The 26,332-nt window shown below is 37.6% G+C and overlaps 1 protein-coding gene across 3 annotated transcripts in view; it reads left to right on the top strand.

Moving 5' to 3' along the window:
- Positions 1-26,332, top strand: part of COL4A4 (collagen type IV alpha 4 chain) — a 141,873-nt gene that overhangs the window by 28,921 nt on the left and 86,620 nt on the right. For all 3 annotated transcript variants that reach the window (XR_011968995.1, XM_072617989.1, XM_072617990.1), the window contains 14 exons: positions 10,029-10,163; positions 10,396-10,440; positions 10,912-11,028; positions 13,809-13,877; positions 16,035-16,070; positions 17,985-18,047; positions 18,739-18,774; positions 18,985-19,026; positions 20,405-20,485; positions 21,204-21,257; positions 21,568-21,627; positions 24,051-24,095; positions 24,435-24,488; positions 26,000-26,069. Coding sequence is in view for 2 of the 3 variants with exons in the window: in XM_072617989.1 (XP_072474090.1) it covers positions 10,029-10,163; positions 10,396-10,440; positions 10,912-11,028; positions 13,809-13,877; positions 16,035-16,070; positions 17,985-18,047; positions 18,739-18,774; positions 18,985-19,026; positions 20,405-20,485; positions 21,204-21,257; positions 21,568-21,627; positions 24,051-24,095; positions 24,435-24,488; positions 26,000-26,069 (907 nt within the window). In the remaining variant the exon portion in view is untranslated. The remainder of the gene's footprint in view (positions 1-10,028; positions 10,164-10,395; positions 10,441-10,911; positions 11,029-13,808; positions 13,878-16,034; positions 16,071-17,984; positions 18,048-18,738; positions 18,775-18,984; positions 19,027-20,404; positions 20,486-21,203; positions 21,258-21,567; positions 21,628-24,050; positions 24,096-24,434; positions 24,489-25,999; positions 26,070-26,332) is intronic.

Genomic DNA, 26,332 nt, shown 5'->3' with positions numbered 1-26,332 from the left:
GGAGACACCTAATCTCTCAGTGCTCTAGGAAATTCTTTAAGATTAAAAGTTGTAGAGGAGATACTAACCTTCATTGATTCAAGGGAGTTCCCCATCATGGGGCACAGTGGCTAAGATCATATTAGCTTTTTAGGTCTGTCCTGTTTCACTCATTCTAAGCTCAAAGTTCACTGAACCCTCCTTCCATCCCCACTCCCAACTTTTTTGGATAAATTCATGCCTAACCATATTTGTCTTTTTATATTTTAACCTATGCTATCTCATTCATTTTTATCTCATGACTTCTTACCTGCTGTTCTAGCTGAGCAAGATCTCTTTGAATCTTGATTTGGTCATCTCATGTGTTAGTTCTGCTTCCAGGCATGTTTTCCCCCTGCTTGTATGACTAAAAGCTAACTTCTCAGCCTGGCATTTGAAATTCTCCATAGTGTATCCCTGCCCTGTCTTCTCAGATTAGTCCACTCACTTTGTCTTGAATATATCTTGCCCGTTGCCACATCTTTGCCTTTCTTCCAGACATTTTCTCCTGCTTGAAATGCCCTTCCTTCCTTTCCCAACTCATTTTAAGCTCTCTTCAAAGTCCTCTCTATGTCCAAGGGCTTTCCTGACCAGTCAGTCAATAGACATTGATGAAGCACCTATTACTACATGCCAGGCTCTGAGCTAAGCCCTGGGGATACAAAGAAAGGCAAAAAAGACTGTCCCTGCCCTTGAGTAGTTCACAGTCTAATGGAGGAGACAACTTGAAAACAACTATATTCAGTCAAACTATATGGAGGATAAATAGGAAATATGCGACAATGACAAGGCATGAGAATTAAGACAGATTCAGTAAGTTCCCTGAAGAAAGTTGGATTTTAGGTGGTCATCTGAGCTCCCAAATTCACATAAAAGAAGGTGCTAACTACACATTAAGAAGAAGTAAACAACTTTTCTGTGATAACATTCTGGCCAAGCTTTCAAATATTTTTGAGAACCTATCTCTCTCCGGGTTTTTATAAACATTAGTGTCAGTTTCATTTATTTGGTACTTTCCACAGACTGTCTCTTGTCTTAGTCATCCTGTTATGTGTTCACCTCTTAATCTTTCCAGTCAGACCATACACACCTTGGGGCACTGGCTTAGTTAGGTCTTAGGTGCTATAATATCCCTGTGGTGCTTTGTACAAAGTATTTACTAAGTAAATATGATTTAATTCTTTAATTTGATCATTGATTTCATTGATCAGCTACTAACAGTTAACTACAGTTGACAACTACAATGAACAATTAACAATTAGCTAAACCAGTTAGTTAGCCAATAAGGAAACTCTTGAATGAAGGCACAGAGCCTGTTAGCTGAGAGCTAGGGAGAGGATAAGATATTCAGTTGCCCATATCTTGCACCAGAAAAGTAACTGGCTTCAGTTTTCTCCCTTGGAATTCACACAGCAATCTGATATATACCCTACTAAGACACTTGGGTATTACAGTGTCTTACAATTATCTGTGATTCTATTTAACCTTGCTGCTAGTCTGTGAGGTCCATGAAGGAAAACATTCTGTCTCATCTAGACTTTGTACCTCTCTACTGCTTGGTATGATGCTCTGTACATGGTAGATATTTAATTAATAGTGAAGGAAGAAAAGTATGGCATTCAAAGGAGCTGTGTGCATGCAGGAGTGTGGGGTGTCTAGATGGAGAAAGAACTATTTTAAATCCTTCCTCTCCCTATGTTGAGCATTTTATAAGTAAATAATCTCATTTCAATGGGGAAATTGTTGGGTTTTGTTTTTTGGTTTTTTTGGCTGGGATTAATGCCCTGGTGAATAACTCATCCAGCCACAGAAACTGGACCTTGGACCTGAAGTCATATGTGTTCTACATATGGCTACTCAGGAGCTGTTACATAGGCTACGTTACAGATTTTCATATCTCATTTGAGTGGCAAGTGGGGCTTTTCAGTCAAGGTAGAATGGGCAGACCTACCTTCATCATCATAGTCACTTAACCAATGTTGAACTGCTTTTGATGAATCTAGTTGCCCCAGAATCTCAGAATTAGAAAGGACCTTAGTGGTGGTCTGCTTCAACTCCCATTTGACCAAGAATCACTTCTGACAGTATTTCTAACAAATAGTCATCTGCTACTCTTTTTTTTCTTTTTCTGAGACTAGAACCCCTTATCTTGCCCAGTCTGAAAGTGCAATGACCACTCATGAACCCAATCTCAAGATTTTTCTTTCCCACCTGGGCCAGTTTTCCTCTCCTTAGATGGCTAAGTGGTTCTCCACTGCCTGGGGGCTCACCATCTTTAGAGTGGACCCTCAGTCAGTTCGAGTCAGTACTAGAACTCATGAGATCTACCAGCCTCAGCTGCCCCTAGGCCACCACTCCTGGTCATCTAACTTCTTAACAAAGGCCAAGTCCGGTTCTGCCACTGCTACTTGGAGCAGCACATTCTACTTTTGTATAGCTCTTATTTTTGGGATTTTTTCTCACTTAAGTGTAGTCTGAATTTGTTCCACTGAAATTTCAACTCTACTAGATTCTAAGCCCTTGGAAAACAGATACCATACCTTATACTTTTCTGTATCTTTCAAAATGGAATTCATTTATTCCCCTTACGCCCAACAAACTTGCATTAAGTACTAACTGTGTGTAGGGAGCCCTGGTGAAGGTGCTAGGGGAGATGGGTTTGCATAATCAGTGGTCCCTGATCTCCCAGAACTTCCAGGCTAGCATGAACACATCTTAGGTGCCTAAAGAAGAGTCATTGACTTGACTCTTGGGCATTTGAATGTGACTCCTATATAAGGTGCCCAAAAGTGGAGCAACAGTATCAAACACCTGCACCCAACAGTGCCTGGGGAGTTTTCTTATGTGACTGTTGTTCAAGTGGCAGCATCTTCACCTGGGGTGGGGAAGTATATCAAGAGTACTTTCCAAGGATTTCTTTGATCTCCCTCATTCTACTGTGAATTCTTTGAGGACTGATATATTACTTTCTCTTGTGTTTTGAAATTTTTTTAATTTTTGGATCTGGATGAATGACTGATATTATTGCTGGATGAAATCATAACAACAACAACAGTTTTGTTGTTCAGGCATTCTCAGTTGTTTCCAACTCTTTGTGACTCTATTTGGGGTTTCCTTCGTAGAGATTCTGGAATAGTTTGTCATTCCCTTTTCCAGCTCATTTTACAGATGAGGAACTGAGGCAAATAGGGTGAAATGACTTGTCCAGGGTCATAGAGCCAGATTTGAACTTACAAAGATGAGTCTCCCTAACTCCAGGCTCAGCATTCTATCCACTATGCCACCATTATCTTATTTAATCCTCAGAATAATCTGAGGAGGTAGGTACTATGATTATCCCCATTTTACAGTTGAGGAAACTGAGGCAGACAGCAGTTAAATGACTTATTCAGAGTCACATAGTGCATAAGTGTCTAAGGCCAGTTTTGAATTCAGGTCTTCCTGACTCCAGACTCAGCACTCTATCTAACCCAGTACCTGGTTCCCTTCTTTACCATGGTCCCTAACATCTAACATAGATCTCTACCTATAACAGAGAGAGAATATTCAAAAACTAACCGATGTTTCAAACCGTACCTTGCTAAATTTCAGCCCTATTTGGTATGTGGTGAAGTAACAGTGACACCCAGTGGCTCTCTGACTAAGTCACACTTAGGCAGCCTCTAAAACCCCCCAAACGCCCCAGAAATTAATTCCTCGTGTGTTTTCATGACGTTTCTCAATCAGTCAATTAACCAGTTAATTAATATTTGTCATAAGCCTTATGATGTCCAAGGCCCTGTAATGAGGGGTGTTATGGAGAATATAAATATATAAAAAGAGTCCCTCTCTGTCCTTAAGGAATTCATATATATCATAATTGAAATAATCACTATCAACAGCAAAACTATTTCACACAAGACAGCATGCTCTAGGATCTCGGCATTTAGAGCTGTGAAAGATCACACAAATTGTATCATCCAGCCCTCCTGTTACAAATCAGAGCCCCAAGAGGGGAAGTGATTTATCCAAAATTCCATAGAAGTGAATGAGAATTTGAAGGAAGATCCTTTGGTTCCAAACCTGGTGCTCTTCCCATTACAGTACATTGAATTTAATAGTGTCATGGGTGTCCAGAAGAAAGAATTGATGAGGGGAGTTGGTATGATGGTGGCGTAGGTCAAACCTGGCCTGTCTCTTGAATTTCAGATTTCTGAACTATTGTGGACTATGTCGATCAGCTGTCTGCACTGTGTGGCATCAATATGAGATCACCAGGGTACCCAAGTAGAGGCTGTCTGGGCCAAGATGGAAACAGATAAGGTCAAAGGGTGGGACCTGTGAGTGTTGCACTCTTATTAGGGAAGGGAAGGGAGAGGGAGACAAGAAGGAAGGAGAAAGGGAAGGGGAAGGGAGGAAAGGAAGGAAAGAAGGGAGGGAGGGAAGGAAGGGAGAAAGGAAGGAATGAAAGAAGGAAAGAAGGGAGAAGGAAAGGAAGGGAAGGTAGGGGAGAGGGAGGGAAATAAAAATCATTGAAGGTTCAAGTTGTTAAAGAAAGTTATAGTTGGGTAGAAAGAGTTGGTCTGAGCCTAAAAAAATGTATAGAATGTGAATAGGCAAAATAGAGAAAGGAGATAGTTCCAGGTGAAGGAAGAGACATCAGAAAATGCCCCAAGGTGGGAATGAAGGCAAGGCTTAGAGCAGAGAGTTTATGTTCAGAAGCTGCAGCAAATAAAGGCTGATAGTGGTGAGGGGTCATAATCTGAAGAGTTTTGAAAATTGGGGGTGGGTTTAGGCTTAATGCAATAGGGAAGAGGGAGATTTGGAATATCTAACTTCTCTGCCTCAATTTTCTCAACTGTAAAATGACAAAGATACTAGCACCTACCTTCCAGGGTTATTGTGAGGATCAAATGGGATAAGATGTATAAATCTGCATTTATACTAATGCAGTGCCTGGCACTTCGTAAGTGCTATACTAATGTCGTGGTAATGATGATGATGGAAGAAAATAAGATGTAAATGATGTTGAAGGTATGTAAGGTGGCCTGGAGGGGGAACAGGCTGGAATCAAGGAGGGAGGAAGTTATTGATCAGAGTGGCATCTTACAGTAGGGTGGTGGCAATGGTAGGAAGAGGGAAGGATATACAGGAGAAATGTTTCAAATTTTAAAAATTAATAGGTTGCTAAGACAATATATTGCAGATTCCATTATTTTGTTTTGCCTTAGTGGAGATAATCTTTATAAACTCCTGTGGTCAGAAAAGCCCTCACGCTCAGATAGCCAACTTTCTGTGGATACCTGTTTATATTTAATTAGGCTGGTTCTGGGGCAGCAGATGTCCAGTCTGCTGCTAGGCCCATACTCAGAACCTTTCCCCTTGGGATAAATCTTTCAGAACTTGTGCTGTGCTCCTGTGACTTTGTCAGGCACTGTCTTTAAAAACCCAGGGGCTTTTCTATTCTGTAATGAGACATCAAAGCTGAACCTTAATTGAGAATAATCAAACCATACAGCAACACTAAAACCCCAAACTTATTTATTGTACCATGTGTCTTTACTGCTGACTTACCTCCTAGTGGAGAAAGTGTTTGGGAGACAAAGAGAAAGTAGAGGACTTTGCCTGAAGCCATATGACTGCAACTCCCTTCATTTTTGTCCTTTCCAAGGTGGTGCTAGAACTCTTGACTTTCTGTTATAGTTGCTTTCCCAAAGCAACAGGATAAGGCGATGTTCAAAAGGTGGATTTTAGATGTTTTATGTAAAAATTCTACCAGTCTATTGCTGTTGTACTGGATTTAAATTAAGACCCTAACTTTTTTTTTTAGATTTTCTCTCTCTCTCTCTCTCTCTCTCTCTCTCTCTCTCTCTCTCTCTCTCTCTCTCTCTCTCTCTCTCTGTCTCTCTCCCTCTCCCTCTCCCTCTCCCTCTCCCTTCTTCTCTGTCTCCTCTGTCTCTCTGTCTCCATCTCTGTCTTTCTTTCCACCTCCCCCTCCCTTTCCCCAAGGAATGATTAAATAATAGTCACCTCTCTTGATTTTCATCAAGATAATTTTCTAATTTAGACAACTGACAAGGAATTTATTGATATTTGATGGCAAGGCATACCTAACATTCTGTTTCCACACTGAGCGTGGTTTCCTTTATTCTTTATTTAAACAGTTGACCTGATGTGGTAATATTTAACCAACTAAACTGAAATGGTAATGTGGTAGCCATGATAGATGGGAACAAATCATGAATATTTGGTATCAGCAAAGTTTCCAGTCATTATAGGTCTTCAAACTGAGCTAAAGAGAGATGATCTTGACATGCTAAAGTTGTATCAGCGGTCAGAACTACTGTGAATCCTGAGGGTTCAGTGAATCTGTTTTTCTACTGAACGCTATAAACCATGCATTGAATTAAATGTGTGCAGTACCAAAATATTTTTTAAAACTAAAAATGAATTAAATATAACAGTTCTAGAAAATATATTATCATTCTGGATCTTGTATATCATCCCACTTAAACATGGAATAATTTTTGAGGGGAAGAAGTTTATTAAAAGATGAAAATGATAAAATATTTCTATAATTACTTATCATTTTTCTGGTTTGAAAAAATAAATCCCTCTATGCCTGTCATTCATTTTAATTCATGTAGAATTTCTTTCTTGCATAACCTTGAAAATGAACAAAAAAAATTCATCTGTCGACACAATCTTTCTGCATCCTATTCTGTGCCATGGAGGTGTTTTTTCCTTTAGCCTCATTATTTCACTGGAATAGGGAATACCTACTGAGCAAAATTCTCTTTCCAATGTGGGTCAGTAAGGGTTGTATAGCTTCAGAGGGGTCAGGAAGGATGAGGAGTAAGAATAGGGCTCAGTTTTGCCTGAGGCATAGAGAGTTGAAGTGACTTCCCCGATTCCTCCCCCTTCCCCGCAGCATGTGTCAGAGTTGCTAGGTAATGGTGCTCAGGTCTTCCTGTCTTCCAGGCCCCTTTCAGATCATCAGACCATTTTGTCTCTCATGGAGCTAGACTAATAACACATCAATGAAATAAGTATCCTTTTCTTATTCACCTGCAGACTGAATTATTCCTCCTTCAATCAACGCTGAATATATAAAATGAAATTTAAAAAAATAATATCTAGGTGGAGTTAACTCACTGTTTCTGTCTAGATTTTCATTTTATATTCAAGTATTAATTTTTGGCTCTCAATGTAGATGTTATCCTAAAGTTCTATGTTTGAGGCAGAGGATACAATTTTCATATGAGGAATTTGGGGAGTCAAGGCATAAAATATGTGTTTGTATAAAGGACAAATAGCACATAGTAAAAAAAATCAAACAGCTAATTTTTGAGTCTTTTATTGGTATGGGGAACTCTAGGCGAGGAAATTCCCTCTATTAATGCACACCTGCTCTATAGCTCATAGTATTAGATCAATTGGGCCACAGAGAGGTTAAGTGACTGAAGTATCATACCCAGTACAGGTGAAAGGAAGGATATTCTGACTAAGTGTAGCTATACCATGTTTCCTGTCTTTTGAATTTCAAGAAAAAACAATTAAGGTTTGTTACATAGGTGAATTGTTCTTTGTAATTCTTGTATTCTATTTCTTTCTCTTTTTATGGTATTTAGGGTACATGTACATGCTGTTGCCCACATTAAATTATAAGCTCCATGAGGGCAAGGCTGTGTTTGCTTCTTCACATCTCCAGTGTTTAGTACACACACACAGTGCCTGGCACATAAGTACTTAATGAAAACTTGCGGATTGGTTGATCCCTGTCTTACAGAGTTGATTATGATCATATGATAAGTATATAAGGCAGGATTTGAATTCAAGCCTTTCTCCAAAGTCCAAAGTCCAGTATTCTGTCCATTATGCCAGACTGTACTTTTTGAGTGCAATCATATCCTAACTTCCACTGTCCACACTTGGGTGCTGCAATTCTTTTAAAGCATTAGACTTGAAGAGACGGTGGTTGTTGCAGCTGCTGTGAACAGTAGGTCTCCCTGTCTTGTCCAACTTGGAAGGTATAGCAGCCCCTCATGGTCCTGATCTCACCACTGCTCGAGGCACAGAGGCTTTGACCATTCCATTCCTGATCTGGACGAATTCACTCATCCTTAGACCTAGTCGAGCCTCCCCTCCACCTCACCCCCAATCCTGGGGACTCACCATATTAGTGTTGGACTTCGTTTATATGCCTGACCAACTTTAGCCCTGCCGCATCTGAGAACTCCCAAAGTCACATACGAGCCTCAGCCTTCCCTCTAGCAGAAATAACAGGCATTTGCCATCATGCCCTGTTGAGATATATATTTGTAATTTATCAAGCAAGTTCTAATTTTCACAAAGCCCTGTCTTCATCTTCCTGCTCATTTTCCATGTATTTTTATTAGATGAAAATTTGGCACAAAAAGGAAGAAAATGTATACTTACAAGATCAAAGTTGGCTTTCAGAAATTTAGTTAGAGATCACTGGTAGGAAAGAAAACACTTTTTAAAAAGCACCATTGAGCCATAAGAACTGGGAGAGAAGCCCAAGGTTATCAAAACCACCCTTGTTAGAGGTATCAGATCTTTGGGGGTATTCACTGAAATCAAATAGCTGGGGAAAAATAAGCTGTTTTTCTCTTAATGCTCACTGTTTTCCTGACTGAATATTAGTATTTTTCCTGGTTGATGGGGGCAAAAAGAGGGAAGTAGTTTGTTATAACTATTTGAACTTGCTTGGCACACAGTAGGTAATTAATAAATGCTTATTGATTGGTCTCAATGCCCCCTTTGTGGATTTATAACAAGAAGGAAAAGTAACTCCCTCCCTTTAAATGGATATCCCAAATCTGAGAAGGAAGCAGAGCCAAAATGTCATGGGTCTACACATGACCTGGAATTCTGCTCCTTATGCTGTGAGTCAATAGTAAGAATATGTCTGAACAAACTTTTATTTGCAGTACCACTTCCTCTATAAGACCACTATGGTTGTGGCATTCAGTGCTCTTATGTTAGAGATGACAGAGAATTTTTCTCTTTTTTTCTTGTGATTTCTTTCTTCTATGTCAGAGACGCTGCCAAGTCTTGTTTCATTTCAGACTTAGGAAGAGAATTAAGTCAAGGATCTGTCCTTCTGAACTATAAGGTACACAGCTGAGTATTCACAGATTTAGAGAGACTTTGGAGGCCATCTGACCTTACTCCCTCATTTTTATAAGGGAGGAAACAATTCCAGAAAAGTGAATTGGTTACACAGGTCACACAGAGAGTAAGCCTGAGTTTTGTCCCCATAAACCTATGAAGACACATGAAACTGACTCTGAAAGAAGTCCTTCTGCTTCCTATTCCAGTTGTAAAGTACTGTGCCATCTGAATTAACGAGATTCATCCACGGAAGTTTTCATTTCTTGCTTTACTTGTTATAGTGAAGAAGTCTTTTCTTTTTAGTTCTTTGATACTCTAAAGAGAAATCTTAATTTAATATCTCAATCAAGACAAGAAATAAGAGAGAAATATTTAATCTGATACCTCCAGGGTGGGTGATTGTCAGGATGGATAATTCCTCCATGTATGATTCTCTGTACCTTGATGTGTGTATATTTTATATATGTGTATAGATACATTATACGTATATACGTGTGTGTGTGTGTGTGTGTGTGTGTGTGTGTGTGTGTGTGTGAGTGTGTGTGTATGGTCAACTTTCTGGAGATGAATCTTTCCAAACTTACTTAGAAGATGGTTCAGATGACAGGAATACAAATCTGTCATCATATCAATATTCCAGCATGGGCAGGACCTTTGAGAGCTTGTGTCTTGCTACTGTAGCCTTTGAGAATAGGGTCATTAACAGGAATTAATCAAAGCAGGACTTAGTGAAGGAATTGCTTGTGAGGACCCTGCATGGAATTTATCATTTGTGTTCCTAGTAAGTTGAGATATTCCTTTGCGTGTTTCTCTGCAGAATGATGCAGGTCCAGGGACACATTCCTTAAGATTTGAGCATACTACTTTAGAACCCTATCTTTTATTCTTTTTAGGGCCAACCTGGACATCTAGGGCCCCAAGGCCCTATTGGAGATCTAGGACCTCCTGGGTCCATTGGATTACCAGGAGAGAAAGGAATGAAAGGTGACAGTGGACCTCCTGGACCAGTGGGAGATAAAGGAGATAAGGTAAGACTTTTTTGGTAAATTAAAGATGTAATATTTGCTACTGGCCATCTAAATGACATTTTAAATACTTGAAAAAGCATTAGAAGTTATATCTCTTAGTGTAAAAATCCAAGTAAATAATACAACTAAACTTTTTTTAAACCTACGTATGACTATTCTCATTAAATTAACTTACTTGCTATTCTAATCATGGATTATCCTTTATGTTGGTTATACTTTCTGATATTTTTAGGGTCCAACAGGAGTACCTGGCTTCCCGGGTTTGGATGGCATACCTGTAAGTAACCCTGGAGAATTCTTATTTGAAAAAATGAGACTCATTCAAGCCAAAGTTACACATTTGAACCAAATCTAAGACAATGTCTTACTTATTCTCACATCCATACGTGCAGGAGAAATATAATGACTTACAAATTTTGTTTATCCCACTAAAAAAGGGAATGTAATAACTGGGAGAATGAAAATGATGCATTTGGGGCCCAAGGTTTTCAGACAGATTAAATGAAGTCTCCAAAATGTGAAATCACAAAATCACTGTATCACTTGACATGGCACCAGGTGCCATACTCCATACTTAAAGTCATGATTTGATAATGACACTTAATAAAGAGGAGAGGTTGCCTGAACAATTGACAGTCTCTTATGTGGGTGTCCAACCTCTTAAACTATTTTGCTTAATCAAATATTAAGAATATATTTGAAGTTCATAAAAGTACCAAGCATAAAGGAGTCATTTTTTTCCCCTCAGGGCTATCCTGGACCTCCAGGGTCGAGGGGCAAACCTGGTATTGATGGCCGCAGTGGTTCAAGAGGAGATCCAGGGTTTCAAGGAGAGAGAGGAGCACCAGGACGAGAAGGTCCAGCTGTAAGACATCACTTGCATATGACATTAGAAATCAGTGTGCCTTCCAAGCACAAGCCTTATGGGTTTAGCAGACAGATGTATATTCATATCTGTAACTTGTCAGCTCCATAGACCATAGTCTACAACCTGAAAGTCCTTGACTTTTATTGTATGTAGAAACACTCTGGGAAACCCTGAAGTGAAAAGTTATTAATAAAGCAAGAGTGACATGTATATGTATATGAACACATGTATATGTATATATGTATGTATAAATATGTACATATGTTATCTATCTGTCTATGTATCTGTCTATGTATATGTCTTTTTAACATCTATCTACATTGAAAATGGCCAAGTCCTTTGTGCTATGCATAAGTGAGGAGTAGAATTTTGCCATAAATTTTCATAGTGAATCTTCTTTTTTAAATAAAAATTTTAAATTTAATGAAAGGAAAAAAATGCTTGGGCTCAATTACATCTCTTGAAACATGAATTATGTGAATGCCAAGCACTTTCTCCAGCACTGGTACAATTGGATATTTAGCCTTTGTTAAGAGAGAATGTGTCACAATGCAAAGAGAATTTATTTTGTCATTATTGGATCAAAAAGTATCATTGGACCTTAGGGGCCATCAAGTTTAATGTCCTCATTTTATAGATGAGGAAATTGAGGCAGAAAGAAGTAAAATGACTTGCCCAGGGTCACATAGCTAGGAAGTGTCTGAGGTAGGATATGAATCCAGGTCTTCCTGACTCTGGGCCCAGTGCTGTGTCCACTACTCTATACTGCCTGCATTCAAATCTTGACCCTGCTTCTGCTTACCTGCTGACTAAGGTATGTGACCTTAGGTCAGTCGCATCATCTCTCTCTCTCTCTAGGGCTCAGTTTTCTGATTTGTAAAATGGGAGGAATGGACTAAATGATCTCCCTGATCCTTTCTAGCTCTAGCATCCTATGATCCCAATGCTTTGATGGGACACATCAGTGACCTCACGCTCTTTAAGGCACTGGGGTATGTCTCATTGCCCTAACCTGCATGTACTCATGTGGCCACTAAACAAATAATTAATGATGAAAGGCCCTTTTATCCTCTCTAATGGATATAAAAATTTCCGGGTTGAAAACTACCAAAGTAAATAATCTCCCAAGCCATAAGTCATTTAGTTGTTGGAACAGGCACCCTAAGCACACCATAAATAACTCCCTTTTCATTGGGTTCACTGAGAGTCATTTAAATAGATCATTATCAGCAAAGTCCAAGCTCCCAGTTCTTTTTGTGAATTTATTCTTCCCCAAACATCTTGGGCTTGAACCAAGGGCTTACCCTTTGATATCTCATCTTCTTAGTGCCAAGGTCTGTCTTAAATCGAGGTCCCCCAAGGAACACACTTTCATTTTTTGGACATTTCTTCCTTTTTGCCACTTACTTGTTATAAAGGCTACAGATACTTCGGCCATTTAATTCTATTTCTTGTGACTTTTTGTTTCTCCCTGATTAATCATCATATAGACTCAGGGTGTTTCTAGTAAGCCTTTCTTGCTCCAAAGCTATAGCTGACTTTTGATTTTGTCCCTGGACTCAATGGAGCCAAGACAAGCACAGAATTCAAATGTAGTAGCTTTCATAGTAAAAGCTGGCTTGTTTTTTTTAGTGCCCAGAGCAAGACTAGCGTTCACCCTTTCATTGCAAAGCTTCTCAGTATTTCTAGCCACCTTCTGCATAGATCATAGATCTAGAATTTGAAGTCATCTGAGAGGTTATTGTGCACAGCCTTCTCATTTCACAGATAATAGAAGTGAGGCCCAGAAAGGTTGCATCTTGAAAAAGGGCATAGAGAGACAGTAAGCATCAAAGGTGTCATTTTTGCCATTCAATCCTATGCTATGTACACAAAGAATCTTGTATACAAAGAGTGATATCATATATAGGTACGTGATCCAAGAAAAAGAATCCTGAATTTGGAGTTAGGAAGCCCTGAATTCAAATCCCTCCTGGGATAACTTACTATACTTAGATGACTATGTACATGTCTCCTAATACTTAGTGGTCTAAGATTCCTCATTTGTAGAATGAGGGGGTTGGACTCGGAATCCCTCAGGGCCCTTTCCAGCTCTGAATCTCTTCCTAGTCTATAAAATCAGTAATTTTTTTTATTCCATTCCTGGCTTGTTATTATATGATCAATGACAGAGAGGTTACTCCTGCCCATGCCTTTTATTATTTGGAAATCAATGCAATTCAGTTTACTTAATAAGGAATTTATGGCCATCAATATCAGTAGTTTATTTTTTCTCTCCTACTGATAATCTTAGGATTTAATCCAAATTTCTGATGGATATAAAAAATATGTTTCAGAAGCACAGGACAATTATAGCTAAAACTAATAATACAATGTAGGGAGCAAAGAAGCATCAACAAGATATATTTTAAATTACTAGTGAGGCATTAGTAATTAACAGTGGCTGGGCAGCGAGGTTGGGCAGTGGATACAGTGCTGGGCCTGCAGTTAGGAAGAACTCATCTTCCCCAGTTCAAATCTGGCCTTAGATATTTGCTAGCTGTGTGACCCTGGGCAAGTCACTTAACCCTGTTTGCCTCAGTTTCCTCATCTGTAAAATGAGCTGGAGAAGGAAATGGCAAACCACTCCAGTATCTCTGCCAAGAAAACCCCAAATGGGGTTATGAAGAGTCAGATATGACTGAAACAACTCAACAGCAAAATAATGGTGAACATGAATTAGAATATACTCTAACAGTTTTGTACTTTTCCTCCTAAACAAATGTTTGATTTTTCAGGGTCTTCCGGGGCCAGTAGGAGAAAAAGGGAATTCAGTCTATATTTCAGGTGCTATTAAAGGCCTCCCGGTGAGTATTCCAGTGTTGTTGAACTGTCAAAAGTGGTAACATGATTAGTCTTAATTCTTTAATGAAGTCCTTACAACTTCCTGTCCTTTGATGATTTAGGCCGTCATGTTCTAAGGAGACCAGAAATGCCAAGTAGGTGGAAAACCAAGTGATTGTATTTGCTGTTAACACATGCCTGTGCAGGTGGAGCTATTTTCTTCCCATGTTATTATAAGGAAACACTCTACCCTTGCACCTACAAGAATAGTGCGCTGAAGTGTCCACCAGAACAGTGACTGTTAGTTATCAGGACGCATGCACCATTTATGTATGCGGTACTTTTAAAGTATTTACCTTGTTTTTTTGTTTTTTGTTTTTTTTTTTTTTTTATCAAATAGCATGTATTTGAAAGTAGGCAGTTACAAGCGATAATGCAATTAATGAGAAACTACAGTGACTTCTTTCACTCCAGAACTTCACAAATGATTATCTAGAAGCCTAAAGATGATAGGAAACAGAGCCCCCACAAAACCAGAGCCAGTATAGGGCTTCATACCATTATAACCAGAGACGAGCTAGAGACATGAAAAGCCTACAGGACTTTGTGCCCAAAGGCAGCAAGATTGGAGAACTTCCCTGAGAAATGAGCAGAAGAGAAAGAACAGAGGGATGTTCAGAAGGCTTCACGGACAAGGACAGTTTGAAAAGTAGAATTTAGAATTTATCCTTTTAAAAAGCAAATGGTGTGAAAAGAAGTTTTATAGTTTCATACAGAATCCTCTTTTGAGTTATGGAAATGATCTTATTGGTATTTATGGTCAGCATAAAAAATAAAAAAACCAAATTTAGTTTGATGAATATGTATTAAACATCTATTTGCAAGGATACTGTACTTTAACTGGCAAACATAGGCCCCTGAAAACGTCAAGAACTTCAACATTAAACCAATATTAAATTAAATTTAAAATAAAGCGTCTAGAGTTCTTAGCAAGCAGTGATTGTACAAAAAGCATACTCAATCAATCAACAAGTTGCTAAGCAGCGGTAAGCCCCATTCTACATGCTAGTCACTGTGCTGAGCACAGGGGATCCCAGTACAGAAGGTAAACCATCCCTGTCTTCAGGGAGCTTCCAGTTGCAATAGGGTAGACAACATGTACATCTATGAGTAGATTTAGAATAAATATAAAGTCAGCATAGGTTTAGAAATGGACTGATTTGGTACCCAAATATGTGCTTAATTTCATAAGTGATCTTTCTAGTCAAAGGGAAGGATTGAAGGTAGAAAGGGTGATATTGACAATTGGAGAACGAGGTTGATATCTTGACTCCAAAACTTATAGGTGCTAAGACTATATAGTAAGTCTTAAAGTTGCTGTGGTATGGTGGGGAATGGGTAGGAGACTGGGCACAGGCAGTGTTGTTAAATTAGAGGAAGAGCAGGATGTACTAAAGTAGGATCAACCCTTCAGGGCTGGTGCAAAGTGATTCCTGCTCTTATTTAAGGGATAAAAGTAACAACTTCAACAATTCTCTTATTGCCTGTAGATAGGACTCTCATGAGTCCTTTTCTAGACCCTCCTCTAACTGGTCTTTCTGATTAGGAGGGCATTGTGCTATACATATGTGTACACATATGCACTTCATCAGGGTGGTTACACCAACTCTTGACTCCTCCTTAGTTGTAATGACATCGTGATCTGTGTCAATGGATAGAGTACCCAAACTGACAAAATCATGAATCCTTAAAGCACTGAGCTAAAAGATCCCCCCAGTAAATGTATGCCATCAGTTTTTTTAAAAAAAATATTTCATTTTCCCTCAATTATATGTAAAAACAATTTTAACATTTGTTTAACAAATTTTTTAGTTCCAAATTCTTTCTTTCCTCCCCACAATTGGAAGCCAAGCAATTTTGAAATAGGTTATACATGTGCAGTCATGCAAAACATATTTTCATGTTAGTCATATTGTGAAAGAAAATATGAAAAAACAAGAAAAATAAATTAAAGAAAAAAATATGCTTTGATCTGCATTCAGACTCCATCAGTTCTTTCTCTGGAGATGGATAGCATTTTTATCATAAATCCTTCAGAATTGTCTTGACTCATTGCACTGCTGAGAATACATTCCATCAATTGTATTTATTTTACCAATAAAATGATTTCAATGTTACAGGGAGATCGAGGTGATCCAGGACCTCCAGGTTTACCTGTAAGTCTCTCCTATAGATTATATGTCTCCAGGCCTTTCTTGATCAATGTGTGAAGTCAATTCTTTGTCATTTTAGGGATTATATGCTTTGTGGATTTTCCAAAGCAAAAGTTTAATCACAGGTCTAATTTGTCTTGACATTCAATTCAGCTTGGGCTGGCTGGCTCCCCATTTGACATTTGGCTCAATGAATTCAAGATAATTTTAACCTGTTTTAAATATAAAGCAAATCTTCTGGACAAATAAAAACTACATAAACCCACAACAATAATACGTTGCAAATCCTGGTAAAAATAATTTTGGTTACCTTATTTTGAATTATCCAAACATTTCTACCATTCTGCATTGATCAAGAATTGACTGATGTGCCATCCCTAGTCCCACTTCACTTTCTGAAGTATTGTGACCTCATAGTCACCTCTATTTATAAATAATCATGAGATTGAAAGCAGGGGCTTTCTAATGATCCTCTTCTGACATGGCTTTCTAAGCAAGATGACTTTCTCAGATTTATGTAAATCTTTTGCCGGCCAGAGAAGGATGACTTGACTTTCGTCATTGATCATCTAGAAGAAATACCTTTCGTGTGCATGTAAGCAAGTAGATCAATTAGCATGTCCTTAAAAAAAACTATTAAATTATATTTGAAAAGAGAGAATAGTTATATTTTAGACCATTAAATCATCATTAGACCATTAAAGTTCCCAATATCAGTGAAAACAGATGTCCAGACCCTTATCCCTAATATACACACATATACACACTGCACACATATATACATACACATACTGTGTATGCATGTATATGTGAACATATATGTGTATATGCATATGTATGTGTGTGCATATATACAGATAAAACACACACACATACAAACATACAGATGGATACACACACATGGGCCTATCATATATACACATATGCATAATACACGTTTGTATATATTCACATGTGCATACATGCACATACATGCACGATGTGCATCAATACAATATGCATACATATATGCATGTACACACATGTGTACATGTGCATAAACACACATCACTATCATGTATATGTACACATATATTTGCATATACCCCTATCATATATATATATGTATATATAAAATGTGTATATACATTATATATATATATGTAAATCCTAAGGAATAGAAGACAATTTATACAGTAATGGTCCAGGTCCCTCCCCAGAGTCAGGTCCAAAGCTGTGTGTCTATTCACCTATAGTTAGCACATTTTTAAAATGCATGCGATCATGTAGAGAGGTAGGATAGTATAGCAAATAAAAGGTCATATTTGGCATTGGAAAGACTTGGATTCAAGTCATGCCTCTCATACATTCTAGCTATGTGACATGGGCAGGTGTTCTGGACAATTCTTTAATACTATGTATTATAGATGAGTGTCTTTTCTCTATTAGTGAAGGGAATTTCCCTGCTGGGAGATCCCTATATTAAAAGAGTTACAGGTATAACCCACGGGAGAAGGGTAATGTGATAAGAAAAGAAATCAAGTAAATATTATTCTTATTTTTTAAATATACCAAACATAAGAATTAAATACATTGAATTATGTTAATTTTGATTTTTAAATTTTTAAAAATAATCTCTTTAAAAAAAAACTCCAAATATAGAGGCATATTTTAACCAAGGACCATTGTATTGGTTAGAGAGGGGGCAATTACCAGACCCTGAGGGTGTCAAATTCTTACCTGTGTCCTGAGGTTTGGTGAGATTGGAAGCCAATAGAATTCCACACTGTTGTTGCAGGGTTGTTGCTGATAGAAAATGGAACCTATAAGGGCTTTTTAGGAGATAAAGTGTATTTTTAAGCTGCTAAGATTCCATGCAGATTTTGTGATACAACGAGATATGAGTATATAAATGTGTTTTTTTTCCCTCTTACACAGGGACCTCGAGGGGCAAATGGATCTGTGGGTGAAATGGGATTTCCAGGAATACCAGGTCCTCCAGTAAGTGGCACATTATTTTTGGTAATGTTCTTTATTTTCTTCCAAAAATGCAATTTGCTCCTTTGTCAAAATCTATACCACAGTCACTAACTAACTTCAAATCTAGTCAGATGGAATGTCACTGTTAACATTCATGTTTGTTGATGTTTGTCTAGTTAATAATAAAAGAAGAAAAGGAAATGATATATAAAATTCCCTCTAGCAATGAGAACAATAAACAGAGTCCTGTGGGCTCAAGTGCTATCTGTTTCCATCATTGGTGGACCACATGGTCAGGGACCAGTCACTAACTTTCTGGGAGCCTCCATTTTCCCATTTGTCACTGGGGGTAATACTATTGGCACTAAGGGTTGATGTAAAAAAAAGCATTTAAAAAATTTAAAGTATACTGTAAATGTGATTTATTGCTATCCTGTAATTATTATTCTTAACAACAATACTGTTGGGCATAGGGTGGACTGAGTGAAATTGTCATCAGATCAATACAAATCCATCACCATTCTTGGAAAGTCATGTCTTTCCGGCCGTCAGGAGTATTGTCCTCACATATCAAAAATAATATTTATGTTTTTCCTTTATTGAGTTGATATTAAGGGGCTACTTAAGTCATCAAATGGAGGGACCAAATGGAAGAATGCCTCAAAATTCTAGACCAACTGATTTGTTTTTCTGTTTGTGATTGCCTTTTTAGGGACCTCCAGGGCACCCTGGGAGGCCGGGTGACCAGGTAGGAATATATAAGTCAAAGAATTTCTGAAAAGAGCACAGATGCACAGGTGTAACTAACTATCCATGTTATTTTTAGCCTTTTGGATTTTTCCTTGCTAGTGGGCATCCCAAAAGCTTTTAATAAACTCCAACAAACTAAATGATTAGGTAGAAAGTTTACATTTAAATTCTTATGAAAACATTAATTTCTTCCTTTTCTTTCTCTTAGGGTAATCCAGGTGTTGGAGTAAAAGGCCAAGTTGGAGATCCAGTAAGAACAGTCTGCATTCAGTTACTGTCCAAGCATAGGTCTAAGTGTTCTGCTATCTTTAATTTACACCTAGGTGCTGTAGTGGCGAAAGCATTGGCCTTGGAGTCAAGAATCCCTGAGCTCCTACCCTGCCTCAGACACATACTAGATGTGTGACCTTGGGCAATTCACTTAGCCTCTCTCAGACCCAGTTTCCTCAGCTGTACAATGGGGATGATAGCCCTTATCTCCCAGGAATGTTGGGAGGATCAAATGAAAGACTTATATTTAACACTTTGAATATTTTATAAGTTAGAGATGACGATGATGATAATATATGTACACCTGACCTTTGGTCATAGTGATTAGCGTTATTTACAGGATAAATTTAACCTTCAGGCTAACTCGCATACTGAGCTTCAGCTTAATAAGAAGGGGATAAATGTTATTGATTAAGAGAGATACATAGCAAGTATATTTTAAAGTTTCAAAGAGAAACTTCGATGTCCTTATATACCCAGTTTTATATGCTATTTATTATAAATTGATGTACATACTAAATTTGAGGCCCTCGGTTCCATCCAGGTAAACTGATGGAGAGCACCACTTGACATGATTATACTGATGAGCACTCACTCTTAGACGCACACTCCTTCAGACCCAGCTTTGAAGCAGTGTTGGTTAGGCAGCGAATTTACAGAACAACATTCAAGATTCCTCAGCTCTATAATGAGGGTGGTAGAATTGGGATGGATCTTCATGAAACAACCTTCATTATAAAATAGCAAGCACTCTACCTTTCCTTGTGGCAAGGAAAAATGGCTAGTTAGCCCAGTGAAACCAGTGGCATCTTTCCATATTTAAAAATGTTAAGTGTAGCATATGTGGGGAGGAGGTGATATCTAAATTTTATTTTAATGTTTCTTCTGTTGTACTAATTTCATTTATATAAACCTTTGATATGCTGAATAACTAGGTAGAATGAGGCAGAAAGGAGGAAAGGTAGTATGTAGGTGAAGGAGAGAGAGAGAGAGAGAGAGAGAGAGAGAGAGAGAGAGAGAGAGAGAGAGAGAGAGAGATTATGGCTCAAAGCAACATAAAGTCTCTACTCATCACTACTAGAAAACCATCTGCAAATGCATGTTTCTACAAGTAAGAAATGGCTTTGTAAGTTATGGCTAAAAGACACTTTTTTTTGTTCCTACTCAGTGCAATTAGCAAAGTTAAAAGTATATTATTGAAAATTGTATTTTAATTTACTCTGATACTTCTTTTCAATTAATTTCATGAACTGTAATTCTAAATTTTAGTATTATCCCATGACTCACAGATTAATCTAATCTTCCATCTCTGGATAATTCAACATTCTGATTGCCTTGGTATCATTTGCCTTTTATAGGGTGAAGTCGGTCTTCAAGGGTCTCCAGGACCAACCTTACTGGTTGGGCCTCCTGGTTCATGTCTTGTTAAGGGAGAAAAGGTATGTGTATTGAAATCTAGAGTTCCATGGGCTGCTTATAGCACTGAAATAAATGGGAATGTAATATTATAATACTTCTTCCATGACACATTATTCACGTTAATGATGTCCTCAGTTCATGGGGCTGTGAATATCAACCCAAGTTAAAGCATCCAGTCCGTATTTTGTGATTATAAGAAAAAAAAAAAACAGCAAACATTCATCCTTGGATTTGCTGTTGCAGCTATTATGTTTAAAATGTGTTACTGTTTTCAAGCAAACCTGTAAAATTATATTCTTTTCTTCCAAAAGGTTCACTCCATTCTCAGGGGCTGCATGTCTAGCTTGTCTGTCAGATGCCATGTTTAGACAGACCACATATTTTCTCCTTGATATTCTCTGATACAACAGAACCAGTTTCAATATTACTAGTACTTTTGTTAGTGTCTTGTGGATTTTATATGTACATCAGAGTCAGAAGTCATACTGTTTATTTTAAAAACAGAAGAAAGGAACTGATGAAAGAATAAATATCTTAGGTTCAATTTGGTCCAATTCAATTCATTAAGCATTTATTATGTACGTAATTCAAACCAGGCACTGTTCAAGGTACTGGAAATTCATGACAATAGAGCAATACCCTCCTCCAAGGAGGTTGCATTTTACTTTGTCAAATGAACTGAAATTCAATCTTTAAATTGTAAGAATAAGCCAGAGCTTAACCCTTGTGATTTTTTAGGGCATGAAAGGAATGCCTGGAGTCACTGGTCCCTCTGGACCATATGGAGCCAAGGTAGGTAATCCTCTCTCTCTGTGTCTCTCTGTGTCTGTGTCTGTGTCTGTGTCTGTGTCTGTCTGTCTCTCTCTCTTTAAAAAATTGTGATATTTGTCTTTTACTCCATTATTTCTCATTCCTTCACATTTAAGATTCTCAGTAGAATGATTGCTATAATCACATAGGTTCTCCTTTCTCTAATGATTGTCTAAGTCATCTTTGAGTTGTTTTTGCCAATAATGACATCTTTCTTTTTCTCCATATTGCTGAAAATTGGATGTTTCACCTTCGTGTTTCATGTGAATCTCCAAAATGTTACCATGTAAAGGGTGAACCTGGTTTTGGGGTAAAGGGTGAAAAGGGTATTTCTGGATTTCCAGGACCTCAGGTAAGAATTATTAAAAATTAATGATTTTTAAAATATATTTTTATTGATTTAATTAAATATTTCTTAATTACATGTAAAAAATTTTAACATTCATTTTTTTAAAATTTAATTTCTAATCCTCTCCCTCTCTCCCACCTTTCCCCCATTTGAGATGGCAAACGATTTGATATTGATTATACATGTTAAGTCACCCAAAATATATTTCCATATTAGTCATTAGCAAAAGAAAAGGAAAAAATGAAAAGAAATTAAAGTATGCTTCAACAGAGTTCATTAGTTCCCTCCCTGGAGGCAGATAGCATTTTTCATCATAGGTCCTTTGGAATTGTCTTGTATCATTATCTTGATCACAGTAGCTAAGTCTTTCACAGTTGATCATCATTTCATTGTTACTATGTACAGGGTACTCCTGGTCTGCTCATTTTACTTTGCATCAGTTCATATAGGTCTCTGTAGATTTTTCTACAACCATCCTGCTTTCCATTTCTTATAGAATAGTAGTTTTCAATCATAATCATAAACCACAATTTATTTGACTGAGTTCTCTATATATTTGAGAAATGAGGGCTTCATCATAGAAACTTCCTGGCATCCATAAAGAAAATGGTGTCCAGAAATCTGACATCCAGAAAATGGCATCCATGAATTTTTCCCCCAGTTTCCTGTTTTTCTTCTAATTTTGGCTACATTAGTTTTATTTGTAAAAAAGCTTTTTAACTTCATGTAACTGAAATTATCCATTTAGCTTCCTGTGATTCATTCTGTCTCTTATTTTGTCATAAATAGATCTGACAGGTATATTTTCCCATGCTCCCCTAATTTACTTATGATATCACCTTTTATGTCTAAATCATTTATCCATTTTGACCTTATCTTGCTATATAGAGTGAGATATTGGTCGATGCCTAATTTCCGCAAAGATGATTTCCAGTTTTCCCAATTTTTTTTTTGTCAGATGGTGAGTTCTTATCCCAAAAGCTTGGATGTTTGGGTTTATCAAGCACTAACTTGCTATGATGATTTACTACTGTGTATCATGTACCTGATCTATTCCACTGATCCACCTCTCTCTTTCTTAGCCAGGACCAGATTGTTTTGATGATTACCAGATGGTAGTATAGCTTAAACTCTGGTACTATTAGGCCACCTTCCTTCACATTTTTTTTCATCGATTCCCTTGATATTCTTAACCTTTTGCTCTTCCAGATGAATTTTGTTGTTATTTTTTCTAGCTCTATAAAATAATTTTTGGTAGTTTGATTGTCATGGCACCAAACAAGTAAATTAACTTAGATGCAATTTTCATTTTTATTATATTGGCTCAGCCTTCCTGTGAGCAATTAATATTTCTCTAGTTGTTTAGATCTATCTTTATGTATGTGAAAAATGTTTTGGAATTGTGTTCATATAGTCTTGGCATATAGTCAATTTGTCTTGGCAAGTAGACTCCCAAATATTTTATATTATCTGCAGTTTTTTAAATGAAATTTCTCTTTCTATCTTTTCCTGATGGGTCAAAACAAATTACTTATCTTTCTAGCTACCTATGGAATATTTCTCTTTCATATTTTATAGAAAATTTTTATAAGGAATGTTTAGGTTGCTCAAAACAGGAAAATACATCAAACCTGAACAATAGTGCTTTGATAAAAAAAAGTTGCAAAATAGTCAACATTTCCTGGAAAATCAATCTCAAAGCTTACACTTAAAAAAATAGACAAAGAAGAGCGAATGATTAAAGGAAATACTGAGGTTTAATGGTCATTTCCTGGCCACTTTGGTGCCAACCTAATAATAATTTGGAATTATTACTTTAAGCCTGTTGGGTAAAATGAGATGTCAATCTCAGGGGAACAGCTAGAAGAAGGTGAGGCTGAAAGCCAAGAAGATTGTTGCACTAGGCACTAATTAGCACCTCCATTGATACTGTCAGCACCAAAGCCAAGCTTCAGTTGGCATAGGAATTGGATTGTCCTTTACTCTAGATTTAAGGAGGGAGCATAATGAGGTCTTACTACCATGGTGACTTGCATTGCCTCTCCATAAAGGATGCCAACCTCTTTCTGGGCAAATTATAAGGCATCTGTTTCCAAGATACTTGAGTGTAATTATTATTAAATTGACAGAAATCAAGTGGAACACACGGTTGGGGTACTCTGAATAATGAGATCCAGTCTAAAGGACTGACATTTGGGTGGTTATTGAGACTAGCTTAATTGGAGTCCGACAAAAATGGTATACAGAAGCAGAATCAATTTTATATATATTTAATATCTTCTTTCAATCTCCTTTGGCAAACATGAGCACATAGATTAAACACTAATATTTACAATCCCATTGTGAAGTAAGGAAAGTTAATTGTGTGTGTGTATGTGTGTCTGTGTGTGCATGTGTCTGTCTATGTGTGTGTTTAAATCTCCAAGGGTGGCCCCGGTTCCCATGGACTTCCAGGTTTCCCAGGAGTAAAGGTAAACATATCAAGATAGCAAACATTATAGGCGAAATGGAATTCAACATTGTTCCCATTGTATAACTTCAGGTCCTCTTACTTGAAGATCAAAATCATGCCACAGGGAAATTTACATGTAATTAGAAAAGAGGACATTTTCATGTATGATGTGCATGTTCTGTTTATAGATATAAGTACTAGGGCTGTCAAATCAGTGGGAACTATAGTATCAAACTGCAGAATGGTACAGCATGCTCATTGCAATAAGTAGCACTCACTGACATCAGACAAATTTAAACAAACTATCCTGTCACTGAATCAGATTTTACAAAGAAGACCTGTCCGTGGTTGTTTTTAGGGAGAACCTGGAGCGATTGGTGCCTGTGGGCAGTTTGGACTTCTTGGCACTAAGGTAATAAAATAAGGATTCCTAATGGGCAGAGACTCTTAATTTTCTGACTCCTACCATGCCTTTGAATGCATGTGTCAAGAAATATTTCAGAAATAAAACTTTTGAAAGGTAAAATAGATTTCCTTATTTATTAATGTGTTTTAAAGAACATTTTTGTAATGCTCACGTTAAAGGCTGAGAAATAATCCTCTTAAAAGGGGAAGGGTCAATGTGCATATTTCAGATACTTCATGAGAATGATTTTATTTATATCTGTGGTCTACAATGATGATTTCACTGGCATAGGGAACTGTTGATGAAGGAATTCCCTCTACCAATGCAGGTTGACAAGCGTTCTGCAGCTTATAATCTTAGAGACTTGTCTGGGCCACTGAGATGTTCAATGACTTGCCCAGGGTCACACAGCCAGTACGTGTCAGAGGCAGGACTTGAACCCAGGTCTTCCTGACTCTGAGGTAGGCTTCCTCCTCCCTCATCCAGGCAGCCTCACTAGTCATCCTCTTTCTGACCCTCCCTAGCATCTAGCATAGGCCTCAACACATAATGCCAAACATGTTGTCTGACTAATTCAGTTATCTAATTGAAAATTAAAATGAACATTGCATCTTAGAGCTGGAAAGAACTGTAAAGATTAACCATCTTGTTTAGAATAAAGGAGTTCACTCATACCATGGGTGAGGAAGCTATGACTTAGAAACTTTAAGTAATTTGACTAGGTAACCCAGAAAAGGTCATATGGTTGCTATCAATGGACTTTTTTCAAAGCAGATTCCCTTTAATCCTTCCCAAGTAGGCTTAGTTGCAGTGGTTAAGAAAAAGGAGTGTAGCAACCTTTAGTGTCAGAGGAAAATCTACAGCCAGATCTTCTTACTAAATGAATAAACTAAAGGTTATTGTTAGGCATCAGTACTGTGTTATCAGGTTATAATTTAGGGTTCTGACTTTCTAATTTACCAAATGGATCTAATGAACTGAAAATTTCTGAATCGCCAGGTGTGTCTAATTCAAAGCTTTGAGGTGGTTCTCCCACCCACCAGGAGTACAGCAGGGTGATATAGTAGACCAACAGGGTGATACAGTGGTAGACTGAGAGTACATACAGTAGACTGAGGGCTGGCCTTGGTTTCAGGAAGACCCAGGTTCAAATCTTGCCTTTGACACGTACTAACTATATGATTCTGGACAAGTCACAGCTTCCCAGTGCCCCAGGCAAATCACTAAGACTATAAAATACAGATGAGATGTCAATTTGCATTAGTGAAAGGAATTTCTTCCTTGGGATTTCCTTAAACTAATTCAGTTATAGGTCCCATTTTTAAAATAACATTTTTGTTATTTCTAAGATTCCACCAAAGGTTATTGATTTCTCTTGCTGTTATATGATCTTTATTTTTTTTTATTTGGAAGCCCTTATTGCCCTTCTAATACATATTCGATGCCCAGCAATATGAGAAAAGTTTTAACAATCCTAAGAAAAGTGAATGAATGAATGAATGAACGAATGATTTCAGGGAGATCCTGGAGACCGTGGGAAGCCAGGACCACCAGGTGTTTTGGTAACTTCACCCGTTCCAAGCAAAGGTTTGTGCTGCTTTCAGTTACTCTGTAAATGAATTGGGGACACACTACAGGAGAAGAATCTGCCTCATTGACCTCACTTATGTTTGGCTAACTATTTGTATATTATCCTGAGCCTATAAATTACCTCTAGAGAGAGGCAGATGAGTAGCTCTAGTGACCTATTATGCCCTAAATATTTATTATGTAAATTATTATTATGTAAATATGAATTGATTTGTTAACTTTCTTCATTGCAAACTTTCCTCTCATAAAAGTAGCCATGA

The sequence above is a fragment of the Notamacropus eugenii genome, chromosome 6, assembly GCF_028372415.1.
Source record: "Notamacropus eugenii isolate mMacEug1 chromosome 6, mMacEug1.pri_v2, whole genome shotgun sequence".
In the NCBI taxonomy this organism is placed as follows: domain Eukaryota; kingdom Metazoa; phylum Chordata; class Mammalia; order Diprotodontia; family Macropodidae; genus Notamacropus; species Notamacropus eugenii.
This window is presented reverse-complemented; position numbering and strand designations above follow the sequence as displayed.